This window comes from Convolutriloba macropyga, chromosome 5, assembly GCF_964194025.1.
Source record: "Convolutriloba macropyga chromosome 5, txConMacr16.3, whole genome shotgun sequence".
Lineage (NCBI taxonomy): Eukaryota > Metazoa > Xenacoelomorpha > Acoela > Convolutidae > Convolutriloba > Convolutriloba macropyga.
In genome coordinates, this window is record NC_134472.1 from 42,848,173 (window position 1) to 42,865,397 (window position 17,225).

At 35.3% G+C, this 17,225-nt stretch overlaps 2 protein-coding genes across 2 annotated transcripts in view; both read left to right on the forward strand.

Annotated features, from left to right (window-relative positions):
• LOC142339404 (uncharacterized) overlaps positions 1 to 9,744 on the forward strand; it is a 64,268-nt gene extending 54,524 nt beyond the window's left edge. The window contains exons 2-3 of the mRNA XM_075389422.1: positions 8,868 to 8,965; positions 9,220 to 9,744. Of these exons, the coding sequence (XP_075245537.1) occupies positions 8,878 to 8,965; positions 9,220 to 9,479 (348 nt within the window). The 5' untranslated portion in view covers positions 8,868 to 8,877 and the 3' untranslated portion in view covers positions 9,480 to 9,744. The remainder of the gene's footprint in view (positions 1 to 8,867; positions 8,966 to 9,219) is intronic.
• The window catches only part of LOC142339402 (NAD kinase 2, mitochondrial-like), a 117,631-nt gene that overhangs the window by 54,523 nt on the left and 45,883 nt on the right, over positions 1 to 17,225 (forward strand). The window lies entirely within an intron of this gene.

Below are 17,225 nucleotides of genomic sequence, written 5' to 3' on the forward strand. Positions count from 1 at the left end.
AGTTCTTTCGCACTCTACCGCAAGCTACACAAAAAAATTATGATGAATGCGTTAATGCTTTTCGAGAACACTACAGCGAAAAACCGGTCGTTTTCCGGGGGTGGCTAGCTCGCCGCGTACAGCAACCAGGAGAACAACTGACAGATTTTCTGGGAGATTTAAAGCAGTTGGCTTTGAAAGCTTACCCAACGGAGTCGCAAGACATTAGAGACCATCTCGTTCTGAGAGGATTTCTAGAAGGAATCAACCATAGTCAGGTAAGGTTAGATCTCAGAAAGCAAATAGGCGACAAGGATATGAAAATTGAAACAGTTTTGGAAAGAGCGTTTCATCTGGAAGCTGTAACAAGAATAGAGCAGAAAGAGCAAACACCAAAAGTTGCGGTAATTAGACGAGATGAAACAAAAGGTTTAGTGGAGGCCGTCACCAAGCTTGTGAACCAACTGTCAGTAGATGAAAAACAGCGAGAAAACCGTCGAAACCAATCTAGGGAGCGAAGCGGTTCCCGGGAACGGTAGATGGACGACAGACGTGACAGAGGACAGCAACAAGATCGTGGGTTTAACGATCGGCGGCGATTTCCAACGCCAGGACCTAGTCACCGAGACAGATCTTTTGGAAGAGAGGAACCGTCTAGGAGGAACGACAGGCAGGGTTTCAAGTGCAGAGCCTGTGGACAAAAAGGACACCACCTTTCGAGGAATTGTCAAAATTGTTTCCTATGCGGAAGTTCCCAACACTTGAAAAGAAACTGCCCTTTTAAAAAGAAAACCACCGAGAACTGCAATGTCATTAGAGTTTGTTCGACAAACACAATTAATTGTCTAAACGCAGAAATCATACTTCATGGGAACAGATGCGTTGGATTAATAGACAGTGGAAGTAGTATATTGCTTTTGAGCTGGTCCACATACGAAAAACTGGGAAAACCGGGAATTTTACAAACATACACAAAACGAGTGTTAACAGCCAATAACTCAGCTGTCAAAATAATAGGCAGAGTAACGCTTTGGGTACAGTTGCAACCAAGACTACCGGAGGTTGAACAAGAGTTTGTGATAACGGCAGACGAAGGTATAGAATGTCTGCTGGGAATTGATTTCCTGAAAAACAATAAATGTGTATTGAACTTACACGAAGAGAAACTATATAGCAGTCACTTTAAAATTTCAATACCGCTCACCACAGAGAAAACTCAAGGTGTTCAGGTTTTTGCAATTGCGGGACAAAACACTAATATACAGAGTAAAAACGAAAGACTAATGAAAATTAGATTAGCTGATGAAAACGGAGAAGAAATTCCGGGAGTGGAAGGATTAGTGGAAGCAATTGAAGATTTTGAATTAAAGACTGGGTTGCCTTTAGCCGCCTGTATGATATCAATGGAAGATGGTTGGAGTTCGATAAAAGTGTTAAATCTAACGGACGCACCATTAACCGTGTATAAAAGCACTAAAGTGGGAACTTACTTTGAAAACAAACAGAACTTTGTTGTGAATGGAATTTTCACAAATCAAAATAAGCCAAAAACATTGGAAACTTTTTAAATGGGAAAACACGCAAACTTGGAAGGTTTTAAACTAAATGACCAGCAGAAGGCGAAAGTACAGGAATTTTTCACGAGACATCAACAAGTCTTCTCACGAAACTCAAATGACTTAGGATACTGTGACAAAATTGAACACCAGATTAAACTCAACAAAGATGCACAGCCGTTCAGAAGAAAATATTGCAGTATGAGCTTTGATAAAATAAAAGCAATGAAAAAAGTTGTCGAAGATCTAGAGGATGCAAAATTAATTGAACCAACGCATTCGTATTGGGCAGCACCATCAATATTGGTGAAGAAGAAAGATGGCAGCTACAGAGTAGTTGTAGATTACAGAGGTTTGAATAAACAAATCGAGAAAACCAGTTGGCCGCTACCACGAATAAATGACGTTATTGATTCTCTAGACGGAAATTATTACTTTTCCAATATCGATTTGAAATCGGGATATTTTCAAGTGGCACTCGATGAAGAGTCACAGAACGTGACAGCATTTGTAACTCCAATGGGACTCTACAAATGGAAGAGACTACCCATGGGTTTGGCGTCAGCGCCAGGAGTTTTCCAAAATTTAATGGAATTGATCATGTCGGGACTCTCCTACGAAGTGGCTTTAGTATTCCTGGATGACATAATCATCTTCGTTAGATCCTTTGAGGAGCATCTCAACCGCCTAGATCTTGTACTAGGGCGACTTAAAGACGCTGGATTGAAAATAAAAGGCTCAAAATTCAGGTTTTTTCAGGAAAAAATTCATTTCCTGGGACACATTGTATCAAATAAAGGCATAGAAGTGGATCCGGAGAAAGTAGCGGCAGTCAGTAAAATGAAAAACCCACAAACAATAAAAGAATTGAGAGCTATACTAGGACTAGTAGGCTTTTACAGAAGATTCATACAAGATTTTGGAAAAATAGCAGAGCAGCTTTATAAGCTATTAATCAAAAAAGAACGTTTTACTTGGAGCAAGGAATGTGAATCAGCAGTTGAACAACTAAAACAAGCTTTACAGAAAGCACCAATTTTGGGTTATCCGAATGACACGGATCCCTATACGTTAACCACCGACGCCTCTTTGTTTGGCATTGGCGCAAATATTTCCCAAAGACAACAATGGGGTGAAAGAGTTATTGCTTACGCAAGCAAAACGCTCAGCAAAAGTCAACGAAACTATTCTGCGACAAAACAAGAACTTTTTGCAATATTTTATTTTACTCAACGCTTCAGAAATTATCTTCTGGGCCAAAAATTTTTAATTGTTAATGACCATAGGGCCCTCACGTGGTTATATAGTTTTAAGGAACCAGACGGATTATTGGCCCGATGGATAGAAAAGCTCGGACAGTTTGACTTTGAAATCAAACACGAAGCGTTAAAAAAGATCCCTCACGCGGATTGTCTGTCGAGAGTTCCACAGACTGAAGACCAAGTCAAAGACTGCGATCAATTGAACCATATAAATACGGGAGAAAAAAATATCTGTCCATTGGACTAGGGAAATCTGCTGAACGACTAGTTGAACGTCAGAAAAATGCAGCCGACCTCATTATACTGAGAAACTGGATTGAGATCGGGAAACGCCCTCAAAGAAAACACACGGCAGGAGCCTCTGGGGCAATGTGGAAACTTTTGACTGATTTCAGAAACTTACGGATTGAAAATGATCTAATCAAGAGACAGAAACGTATTGACGAAATTAGTAACTTAACACAAATAGTCGTTCAGAGATCACTTTTAAAAGAAATTCAACCTCTCCTTCATGAACATTGCGGACACTTTGGTATGGCCAAGAGTTTTGATTGGGTTCGAGAACGATTCTACTGGCCCGGGATGAAAAAAGATGTCCACGAGTGGGTAAGTTCTTGCGAAGAATGCTGTCAAAAGAAATCTCCACACCAGAAACACATACACAGCCTGACAACGTGGAAACCAAGTCATCCGTTCTGGCAAGTTGCCTTAGACATTATGGGACCTTTACCCGAGTCCAGTGGAAACAAATACATTCTGTTAATTGGAGATCAGTTTACTTTATGGTATAAAGCAATTCCCATGAGCAACCAAGAAGCTTCAACGGTACCTAAAGCCTTTGTAAACGTATAGGTTTCAAAGTATGGTTCTCCTGCAAATCTTCATAGCGACAAGGGCAGTAATTTTATGTCGAATCTTTTCAAGAACATGTGTAGAGAGCTGGGAAATAACAGGATTTCAACAACAGCTTATCACCCTCAAGGAAATGCAATGATAGAGCGCACCAATCGCACAATCGAAGAGAGTCGTGTAAAATATGTGGGTGAACATCACAACACCTGGAGCGACTACCTTCCGCTAGTAATGATGGCGTACAGATCATCAATTCACTCTGTTACGAAGTACAGCCCCTTTTACCTCCTTTTTGGAAGATCATGCGCGCCGCCGATTGATTGCATGTATCAAACAATACAAACCAAAATCCATCCAACTTTGAGTGATTACGTTGGTTGCTTGAAAGACGAACTACAAACGTGCCATGAGCTGGTACGGAAAAGCATGGATGTGGAGCAAGAAAGAAAAAAAACCTACTATGACCGTAGCACATTTGGACCACAATATGAAGTAGATGATTTAGTAATGGTGTTCAACCCCACAATAAAAAGTGGCCAGACAGAAATTTAAATCCTTTTACAGCGGACCGCAGGTAATACGTGAAATAATAAACGATCTGAACTTTGTTATTGAGGATGTGAAAACAAAAAAACAACAAAAGGTCCACTACGATCGACTCAAACGTTTTAACAGTAGAAGTGCTACCACTGATAAAAAAGAACCTAAGAAGGGAAAGATTGAACCGAGAATAACAAATAACGACCTTACTGAGGACAATGATTTTGTGGAAATTGAAGTGGTGACCCCAAAATTGAATGACACAGAAAGAAGAGAAGTTCAAACTGAAGGAAATATTAGTCGAATCATTCCTAATACTTAAACTCACAGTGAGACAGTCAAAAACGAATCGTTTCAAACACCTATGGGTGGGAGTATAGGAGAATCAATAAATACTAACACCAACTATAAGAGCAGAAGCACAAATATACCTGCGCCCAAATTAGCCACACAGCAGAAGTGGGATAGTCTGGTGTCAACATCCGAAAGGAGTGAAGGCGAAGAATTTTCGAATAGGAGCACGGCTTCTACTTCGCAAAATGTCGCCGAATGACGATATCAGACAAGAAGTGCATCGGGAATAACAAGACCACGGAAACTGAAAGACTATTTTTTATTCAAGGATAACGATGCAGATGAAAAATTTGATAATGATGTGTTTTTTTAAAAGGTGTTACGACAAAATGCAGAGGGCGTGGAACCCACATTGGATCGTGCAGCTGAGCTGGAAACTTCTTCAGTTGGTTAGCATATTAGGTTTTTCACAATCCTTGGAGATTGTGGGGTATGATTTTGAGAACATTCTACAGACGCAGAAATTTGCAATGACAGAACCGACAAAATGTGAAACGTCACATATAAATGAGGAGTAGGTAAACAAAGGAGGACTGATCTACGCCAAAAGCAGCATAAGTAAACTAAAATACTGTATGTACAGGGCTGCATATACGGTAACAGTGCCGAAAAAAAGTAGTTGATATGACGACGCAACTTACTTAAACGAAAAATCACAAATAATTCCAACGTTTTACCCAATAAAAGAGTCAGTGTGTCAAAATCTATGGCAGGGACACAAAGCGCGGTTACCGGGTCTTGGTGATTTTGAATTCAACGCTCCCAAATAAGTCTTAAACGAGATGAATGTTGACCGAACCCACGCTGAATTTGTTCAGAAGATATCAAAAACTTTCATGAAAGGCGGAGATGAGAAAGGAGTGAATTATGTCTACCCCGTGGATTGGATCAATCCAAAAGGTGAAAAACAGAAAGGTAACATCATGATTAATGCTGAAATTTTCAGGGGACTTTGTTCATTGAAACTAGGGAAGCAAATGAAGGAACATGGTTATATTTTAAAGACCCTTTGAAACAGGAGCAGACCTTGTTATATCAAGGAGACACATTTGAAGTAGATTCAGTACAATATCTGTTCGACCAAGACAAAAAACCAAACATCTTAACAATCGTTAAGTCTTCAGACTCGATAACAGCAAAAATAGCCCGCGCTGGAAACAAAAAGTACTTGACGAGCAAATTAGACAGAAAAAGGAATTTAGTTGTCCAGTTGAAAAACAAGACAAAATATATAGACAATTTTCTGCTTTTTGAAACAAACCATAGAAATTTGTTTTACACAACGGAAAAGTTGACGGCCACGGAACAAAATTTTTCAACAACAGATATATCTGAGACAGATCCCAGGGACATAAAACTCGATCAACTTTTTGTGTGGGATTTTCGAGGCATGTTTGAAAACCTGAAACAAATAGAGTTATGAAATTGTCACATAGAAAAACTGCACAGAGCTATGATTATAACGACATGAACTAAAGGAAACTCACACCAAATTTTCTTAAGTCCACAAAGCGCTCTGGGTACACACGCAGAAAGAGCGGGAGGATTACTTTATGTCCATAGGTGCGCTAAAGTAATCGTACATGTTGTCGAAAATCAGTTTTGTACGGAGGAAGTACCAGTTAGGGTGTTTTCTGACAATACTTCAGAAGTAATTAGATACATGGACCCCATTTCTAGAGTATTCTATAGAAATTTCACAATGATTATTTGCAACCCCATGTACCCGAACGCTCTTGAACTGCAGAATGGGTCATGGGTAACATATGGGCAAAGTATACAATTAATTGAAAAACCCAATGATATGCCTAATTATAAAGTCAACGTCAATTGGTCAACTTCGGCGCCAACGGAAGGATTTTTCAATGACAAGGACTTGGAACTTAGCAAAAGGGCCCAAAGGTTAAGGCATTCGAGAAAGACCATAACAGGAAGAGAAGTTTTCCTGGGACAAAGAGGTTTATATGAGCATGAGACTCTAGAGTATTTCAACACGGACTTAAAGTACAATAATCAGTGGCATGAATTGCTGATTTTTGAATACTTTGGTAATGAAGTGAAACAAATCTGGCATGTGGCCAGGGAAATAACCATCATTTTGATGACTATTTTTATTGGATCTAAAATCATATTTTCTTTGGTACGCGTGTTTCTTTCAATCGATATGCTACGCAGTGGCACCAATCCTGTAATTGCACTGCAACCCATTAACCCAATGGGTGAACTAGGTTATTTTCATCATCTAAAACAACGTACGAAGGAACAAAAATTGACAAGAAAGAGGACAGTTCAACGGTGTGATGGTGAAACAAACATCGTAGTCATAAAAGCAAAAAAGTCAAAATCTGTACCAGATATAGCAGAAATTGAGATTGATACATTAGACTAATTTACGTGTATGATATGTAGGAATGGCAGAACCAAATGTCGGTGATTATTGCTACTATCTACCTGAGTTGTTCGAGGTCAGGTTGATAGTCAGGCACCAAGTGTATCGGATTGTTGGAGTAACCTCGAACAAAAGGTACGTGGTGCCACTGACGCAGCTGCAACCACCCAATATAGTGGATAGAGCCGCAATTAGCGTTGGGGAGTTAAGTGAGATGCAACACAGAATCGAGGAACAACAATAGAAAATGGACAACAGCGAAATGCTAAGAACAGCCGGGGCTCGGCTTGAAGAGGAGCTCCGGCAGTTAAAACTTGAAAGTCAAAGATTAGGTGATCAATTGCTGGAGACCAAACAGCAACTTGAATACGCTGGGAATCAGCGGGAGTCCTGCAGGAGGCAGGTAGAAACATTGAAGAAAAATCTGGAGGAGGTTACAAATGTAGCCGAAACAAAAACAAGGGAATGTATCGCTCTGGTGGACGAGCGGGAGTGCTTAGCTCGGGAGTTGGAGAATGCCGAGATATACAATAAAAAGCTAAGGGGTAGAGTAAAAACAGAGCAAACCTCAAAGAAGGCCATACAGAGGAGGCTGGAGGCGATCAACGCGCAGAGCCCGTTCAGTCGACCTCCAAATTTTTATGAACTTCTATTCCTGCCACAGGGGGCCACAACCAGTATTATCCAGAAACATTACAAAACGTTGGCAATGCTTTGTCATCCGGACAAGGGTGGTCGTGAGGACATGTTCAAATTCATTCTTCAAGCAAAGAAAATTATGGAAGACGAGGAGGCCCGTAATATTTATGACAAGTACGGGATTGAAAAAGCACAAGAATATATGAACTAGAAAATGGACATTTGAAACTCTTGCAGTGTGAGTGAGTGGAACACTCACATTTTCTAAGAGGGAGGCAGTATAGTGAACCATAATGTATGACATGCTCATAAATTACATATTAAACGCATAATTCGAAATTTTCACAAACAATTAGGAGAACAAAAAGAAATGGTTACTAATAGTAAACCGGATTTTAACAATATAGAGAAAGCATCATAAATAATGATGGGAATCATCGTGGAATTTCATCTTGACGGGACAAGTCAAGGAATGTTTGTTCATGACGGGATTCGTCAAGTAGGTAAACCTGTTATATTTTAGTTTAACTAACAGGGACCCGTGCGGTAGAAAATCACTATGAGAAAATCCCATAGAGATTAACGAAAATGTGTAAAAAATAACCTAAGATTAATTAACCATTGATAGGACTGAAACCAAAGAACATATTCAAAACTAAACCTTACACAATCGAGCTGCCTCTCTTTAATTGCTTTACATTTCTCATCTTCACCAAACTTCTAATATTTACAAGCAATAGTTCTAACTTTGTATTAAACTGATTGTACATATACATCTGCTCAATTAAATTCAAGTCTGAAACTTGGAAAATTTTCCTCAGTAACTTCGAGGTTTAAAGTGCTTAAGAATAACATCCAACCGTAACCGTAAACAGTGCACGGATATTACACTTTATTCTTGCTCCGGTTTGCGGAGACGAAACATCATTAAAACGTTCAATAGATCATCTCAAGGTTTTGTTAATAAAAAAGTGTTCAGATTTCTTTCTTTTATAGTAGCCTTATCTGTAACTATTGTGGGGCTTCTAGCTTCTGTGGGACTATTGCCCAGAGGAGGTCTCTTTCTGGTGCTTTGGTATTTCGTTTAAGAATGCACAAAGTTATGTACAATGTATATCACCAGAATAAAAAAATTTCTTCTTCAATGTGTTTTTTTCATCAGTTAAAAAAACGATTTCCCATTATTTATTTTAATTTTCCCCTTGTATTTATTTCTCCTTATATTTTTTTGCACTTTTCCCCTTATATATTTATTCTCTTCAAATTTCTCTCAGGTGTGCTTTGATTTACGTTTTTTAGGTTCGATATGGTGGACTATAATATTTCGTCCGAAACAAAACGCATCAAATGCCAGGTTACAAAGCCTCTATCTAATGGAATCTGGGATACAAAAGGTAGTTTTTATGAGAAACCGGATCTATTCTGTTTTGCCCCCTCCCAACCTTAGTGAGCTGATATTTTTTTCGCCCCCCAGGAGCACGTGCTATTTTCTTACATAGTAACGTGCTATATAACAACGTATATATTGTAACTGGGGGCATAAAATAGACGGGGGGGGGGGCAAAACAGAATAGATCCGAAAAACCAAACGGCCCACGTGTTAATATCTCAGACTATTTAACAAATTAATCTTCAAAATCTTGTTCAGGCAGAGACGCACACCTAGTGTTGGGATATTCAATGACCAGCAAGGCTATTTGGTATGACTATGTAACTATCAGCAGTGTCTCGAAAGTCTCTAACTTAGCCGGGGAGGAGCTGTATTCGGAATCGAAAACCGATAATTCCGAGGAGAAAGCAGTGATCGCGTTCAGAGACAGCGAGGATGACAGGATGAGATACTATTTGTTTGACGACCAGGACGATGCAAAACAAGTGTATGATTTCATATTGGACAAAGAAATGTAACAGAAATGACTCCTTAAAGTATTCGGGAAGTTCATTGGCTCGCTGCTAATAGAATGTCATCCAATATTAATTCCAGTAATCGAATTTCAAAATCAAATTTGACGCATTCCTGTCAATCATAAATCAAATCGGATCTTGTCCGTTTGCTCCCACTGAGGGGGCACAATAAACGGAAAAAAATCAAATCAATCAGGCCCGAATGTTTGTAATTTTATAAATTATTAGCATGTTAAAAATGTATTAAAATTTAATTATGTCAACATCGTCTATTTTCTTACCTGTTTCTTTTCTTTAATTTGACAAAAAGCTCTTCAAATTCACAGCATACATTCACGGTAATGTTTGCGGTTATATGCTGATCAGGGATTTGGAAAATTTAATTTCAAATAATTTGCTAGTGAATAGATGAACAATCAAATAGTTTGTTAGGCAAAACATAACAATCAATTATTGCAATAATTGCAATTATTGATCTTGTGATTCAGTAGAGTCTGGTCCTGTAAGCCAGGTTGTCAGTTAGAAATAGGGAGTAGCTATTATATGATGCAATTAAATCAGCTATTGAATCGAAGAGTCGCTATGACCACTTGTATTCTTCTTCTTTGTTTTATTCATTGCTCAGCTGAAACGGAAGTTCAAATAAACCCCAATAAAATAAACCTACATTTGACGAGAAATAAAAAAAATAAAATAGCACCCGAAGGATTGAATCAGTTTACCAAGGTTTTTTAAAATTGTTTGCACTTGTCTTCACTTAAAAGCTTAAAAATGGGCTGATGTAAAGCTCCTAAACATGACGGTGAACAATAAGTATCATTTCATTGAGATTGGAGAAGTCTAATTTCATGGAGGGTGAACAATAATGCTGAACTTAGACATAAGTGTCAATTCTTTGCACTCGTTCTGATGTAGAATAGATCATAGAAATCTTCTAAAGCCACACCATACCCTGTCTTTGCTTTTGGATTTCACTTTTTGGTCATTTTGTTTCAATTAATTGATCCAATGGTGTTTTGTGCCTTCCTGTCTCAAATACAATACTTGGTACAATGTTCTTGAGGCTCTATAGGGAAGTATTCGAGGTAACGAAGCGATGGAGCTTAGAATAAGATTTTGTTGGTTTGCAGAGAACACTTAAAGCAGGCAGCCTATAACATTAATTGCTGTGCTAATCGAATATTAGCACATGATAATAGCAAATGACTTGAAAAGTAATTGGAGAGGGGTAATGAAAACCTGGGTACTTCATTCTAGCAACAGCAGAAACATCTGCTGATTTTGAACACATTGCAGGAGCAGATTTTTAAAGGACATTTTATGAAAAAGGGTTTGTTCGTTTTTTTTTCTGCGCTATTTCATTTTTTTAAAATCTTAGATCTGCTCTTTCCTGAACTCTATGATGCTGTTGCCTGAGCCCAGTGGTCAGTCAGAGAAAGAGAACTATTACACGATACAAATAACTCATAGCTATTGAATCGAAGCGTCGATAGAACTACGTATGCTTTTCCTTTTTGTTTCTGTCATTGCTGAGTTGAGACGGGATTTCAATAAAACACAATAATTTAAACCTCCATATGTCCTGGAGAAGTGAAAAATGAAAATCTCACGCGAAGTCGGAATCAGTTTTCCCAGTTTTTTTTAGTTGTTCAGATATTTAAACAAAAAATGATAAGAGAAAAGTAGAGGTATTACCTAATGGTAATGGAAAGGCTAAGATAATTCGAGTTGGATTTTTAAAGTTCATAGATAGTTATAACTTCTTACCAACGAGTCTTTATAGTATGGCAAAAACTTACGGATGTCAAAGTAAGTCATTCTATCCATATGAACACTTCAGGTTAAGCGACTATGATAAAATTATTGGTGATCTAACAAGAGATAACTTAAATCAATTTTAACAAGAAAGTTACCATCACAAGAATATGTAGATAAGTTAAATAATGATAATAGGTATAAGACTGGACAACTGTTAACAGTAGATTATTTGTGATGTGTATATATTGGCTTATTGTTTTGGTGGGTTTATTGAGATGGGTATGAGAGTTTGGTCCTAGTCCACTACACTATAATGGTTTACCTGGTTATAGGTTTGATTGTTGGTTAAAGACTAGTGGTATTGAACTAGAAACATTTAAAGATAAGCAGAGGAAAAAGACTATGAGAATGATAAAAGGGGTGGTATAAGCGGTATGATGGGTGATAGATATGTTCGGTCAACCGAGGACAAAGTCCCTAGCTCTGCTAACCAGGCCTCTGGCTACGTTCCGTCAACGAGCGAGCCCGCTGGGTATGTTAAAGCTAGTAGCAATAGCGATAGTGGTAGTAATAGTGATGACAATAGTGATAGTAATAATAATAGAGATAACAATAGTAATAGCAATAATAAGAGCAATATTAATAATGATAAAGATCTACAAAAAGTGGTTTGATTCCTTGTTGATAAGAAGGGTACTATAGTCGGACATATTGACAGTAATGGTAGTACTACCTTGTTCATAGATGCCACTAATCTATATGGATATGCAATAATGCAAAAGCTACCCTATGGAGGGTTTTAGTATGTTGATATTAGTCTGGATGATACAATAATTATGCTGATGATGCTGATTACGGCTACTTCCCGATTTGTGATTTTGACTACACTGATGAAGCTAAAGAGAGAACAAGAAACTTCCCACTAATGCCATATAAAAGAACGGTTGAAGATCATGAACTAGGAAACACGAAAAAGAAAGGATCTGCTATGAGTGAAAAGCTATTACTAGAGCAAATTGATAAAGATGAATATGGGTGAGATTATAGATTGTTAAATTTCTATGTTAGTATGGGAATAAAAGTTACTAAGATACACAGAGTTATTAAATTCAAAGAAGGATATAAATTTAGAGACTATAAAGTGAATAAATACTCAACAGAACTGAGGCTGTTACTGATGCTGCGAATGTTACTTTTGGAATTTCATAAAGAGTATACCGTTTGGTAGGTTCTGTATGAATATATTGAACTTCTTTCAAGCTAAATTCCTATATGATGATAAAAAAGGTTATGAAAAGTGTTAGTAAGCCAACATGTGAGAATGTAACAAGATATGATAATTGTGCACAGTTGAGTATTCAAAGAGAACAATAGATTGTTCAGTATGATTCAGCAGTAGACATTGGTAATACTGTGTTAAACTTGAGTAAACTACACATCTATGAGTTCTATTATGCGGTGCTAGAATCTATTCTCGAGGAATGTAATCATCTTACAAATACATTATATGGATGCAGATGATTTTATACTGAGTGACACTGGAGTTCGTGTTGATAGTGAGCACTTTGATCTTAGTAATCTAGATGTACCAGTTAATACTAATAAAAAGGTACCTGATAAGTTCAAACATGAGTTTGGTAGTGCTGCTGTAGGTGAGTTCATAGGAGTAATGTCGGTCTTATTGCATAAGTAGTTATACTATAGCGAAAGGTATTATTATACAGCTCTAATTCATAATAAGGAAGGAGTTGTATCAGAAAATAATACAAAAAGTAGATGATAAATGGTTACGACAGGCCAAGAAAAGAAAAGCTTGAATACATCCGATGATAAAAGATTATGTGATCAATATACAGAACTATCCTCATGATAAACAGTACTGCTTGTTTGGAGATGACTTAATAGAGATGATGAGGAATCCAAGGGTTAATATATCAAAAAGATCAAATGATGATGTAATAGATGAGTTATGGGATATGAGATATGATGTAGACGATATGATTGAGATTTATAATGAGTTACAAACCCTTTTGCATAAATAATATCGAGTTTCTTTTTGTTAGCAGTAAGAGTGTGTTTCGACATAGTCTTGCATCTAATGTTGGATTTAGGTTTAGTACTAGGGTTAGATATAGTAATTTTAGTAAAAGTATTATACTTTATAATTTGCATTTTGTTATTTTAAAATGTCAAATTTTCAAAAGTTTAAAAATAAATCATTGTGTTGGTGGTAGACATTACTCTGGTACTATTAATATCCACGGGGCTAAATGTGGTAATGGAACTAAACTGTTAGGAGGTATATGTAAAAGAAATAACACGATGGTAGTATCTGATGCCTATATTGAAGCAGAAGGATTAAAAGATTTAAAAAAAATTGCTAAAGCTGCTGTTAGTTATTGAAAGAAAGTAGCGAATACTTCGTTTAGGGCATTCGGAATTGCTAGTAATTTTGGTACATCAATGGCAACTAAGAATCCAGCGAAAGTATTATCATCAACTGATTTAGTTAAGTGCTACAACAGAAGGTATAAGGATTGTACAAAAGGGTAGGAGATTGTATCCATGTACAAATAGAAAATAATTGATATAATTATATTAGTAACATTTTAACTATATAATAACATTAGCATTAACTATATATTAACATTAACAATAATATAAACAGTAACACTAGCATTAACAATAACATAAACAAACATAAAACTAGTATTAACATTAGTTTTAACAATGACATAAACATTAACACTAGCCTCAACTATATATTAACATTAGCATTCACATTAACTTTAGTATTAACATAGTATTAACATTAGCAATAACATAAACAATGACAATAGTCATGACTATATATTCAAACATTAACTATATATTAACATTAACTATATATCAAGATTAACATTAACTATCTACTAATCCGCGAAGCGGCTTCGCCTATTTCAATAGTAATATTTTTTCTACTAAGATTGCTAGTATTATTGGTGCATCAATAGGAACTAAGAATCCAGCGAAAGTATTATCGCTAACTCCTGATTTAGATAAGTTTGCTACAACAGGAGAAGTTATAATGGTTGTACAAAATGGTAGGGTTTTATATCTAGGTACAAATAGAAAATAATAGATATACTTCTATTAGCTATATAATGACTTTATTTTTATATTGACATTAGCATTACCTATATTTAGTGGAGATGATGAGGAATCCAAGGGTCAATATATCAAATAGATCAAAGGTTGATGTAATAGATGATATATGGGATATGAGATATGATGTAGACGATACGATTGAGATATATAATGAGTTACAAAACCCTTTTGCATAAATAATATCGAGTTTCTTTCTGCTAGGAGTAAGAGTGGGTTTCGACATAGTTTTGCATCTAATGTTAGATTTAGGTCTAGTGCTAGGGTTAGATCTAGTAATTTTAGTAAAAGTATTATACTTTTTAACTTCCATTTTGTTATTATTAAATGTCAATTTTTCAATAGTTTAAAATTAAATCATTGTGTTGGTGGTAGACATTACTTTGGTACTATTAATATCCACGGGGCTAAATGTAGTAATGGAACTAAAGTGTTAGGAGGTATATGTAAAAGAAATAACTCGATGGTAGTATCTGATGCCTACATTGAAGCAGAAGGATTAAGATTTAAAAAAAAAATTGTTTTAGCTGCTGTTAGTTATTGAAAGAAAGTAGCGAATACTTCGTTTACGGCATTCGAGATTGCTAGTAATATTGGTACATCAATTGCAACTAAGAATCCAGCGATTGTATTATCATCAATTGATTTAGTTAAGTGCTACAACAGAAGGTATAAGGGTTGTACAAAAGGGTAGGAGATTGTATCCATGTACAAATAGAAAATAATAGATATAATTATATTAGCAACATTTTAACTATATATTAAAATTAGCATTAACTATATATTAACATTAACAATAATATAAACAGTAACACTAGCATTAACATTAACAATAACATAAACAAACATAACACTAGTATTAACGTTAGTATTAACAATGACATAAACATTAACACTAGCCTTAACTATCTATTAACATTAGCATTCACATTAACTTTAGTATTAACATTGTATTAACTTTAGCAATAGCATAAACAATGACAATAGCCATGACTATATATTAATTAACATTAGCTATATATTAACATTAACTATATATCAAGAAGACCATTAACTATCTACTAATCCGCGAACCGGCTTCGCCGATTTCAATAGTATTTTTTCTACTAAGATTGCTAGTGTTATTGGTGCATCAATAGGAACTAAGAATCCAGTGAAAGTATCGCTAACTCCTGATTTAGATAAGTTTGCTACAACAGGGGAAGGTATAATGGTTGTACAAAATGGTAGGGGTTTATATCTAGGTACAAATAGAAAATAATAGCTATAATTATATTAGCTATATATTGACTTTAACTTTATGTTGACATTAGCATTACATAAACATTAACACTAGCATTAACATTAATAATAACATAAACATAAATAACACTAATATTAACATGATTACTAACATTAACAATAATATAAACATTAACACTAGCGTTTACTATATAATAACATTAGCCTTAACTATATATGAACATTAACGTTAACTATTTATTAACATTAATATTAACTAACTACTAATCGGCGAAGAGGCTTCGCCGATTTAATAGTAATATTTTTCTACTAAGAATATTAGTATCACTAAACAACATTATCTTTAGTTTAAAAGTACACTTATTCTTTTTATAATCTTCATGATCTTTAACTAAATCATTATATTCCTTATCTATATCATTATCCTTCATTGACTTAGTATATAGTTGCTTAAACTTATCACTAAATTCTCTTGTTTAGATGTAGAATTGTGAATACTTTATTATCTTGTTCTTATTTTAGTATTAATTGTTTTTGACAATGATCCACATGCTGTTGCAAATGTTGCGGGTACTGAATAATGTAATCCTATTCCAATAAATGCTGTTGATGTTGCTGTTGTTGCTATAGATGAAAATATAGTTTCTGTTATCCCACCAATGTTAATATAAGTTTTGTATATACTTTTTATTTTAATTATTAGTTTCAGGTTAATGGTAATTTTTAATATCTTTGATACTGATATTGTTATTAAAAATATTGTTTGCTTTGATTTTATCATTTATCAAACGTTCTGGTTTCGTAGATATATTAGGATATAGTAGTGTTTCCTTTGGTGCTGTTGGTGTTGCTTGATTCACTTTCATCAGTAAAATACCTTTAAATTTCTCTCATTATATCTTCTTGACTAAATTGGTAGTGCATCTCTGATCTTGCTTGTTTTTTTGTTGTTAATTAACATGATTTCTAAAAGTGTAGCTACTATATATTGTGGTATTAGCTTTCTAATCTAAGTAAGGGTTAACCCGATCTGTGAAGCAGCTTCCCAGATAGATCTATTGTCTTCTTGTAATTCTCTTAGACCGCGATTAAACAAATCATCTAACTGTATGTTAGTAATGTTTTGATCAAATTTATTATTATCAAATTCTTGTTTTAATTGGTTATATTTGCTAATAGTATCGCTAGCAACTTTAATACAATTTTGAATAAAGTTATCTTCAGCTTCAGTAAGTTTACTAGATAAGTCAATTAAATTATTTGTGTTTTCAGTTATTTAGTTAATTGTATTATCATCAATTGAAGATGTAGGCAGATTAATGACACTTGTTGTAAATTCTTCAAATTCCCCTTTACGTAACTCATATTTTTACTTAATATATTAATTTATTATCAGATGTTATTTAGTTATTGTCACAACATTCCTTATTAACAACATCTTTATTATTAGTAGGAATAGGTAATTTAACAATGTTTATTATCCATATCAATACTTTAATTATCTTTTAAAAATAATTGATCTGCTTTAGTTGTAATATTGTTTGTTGGTTTTAGTTTTACTTGTTTACTTTGGTTGAATCTGTTTCGTGTCATTTATTTCAAGAA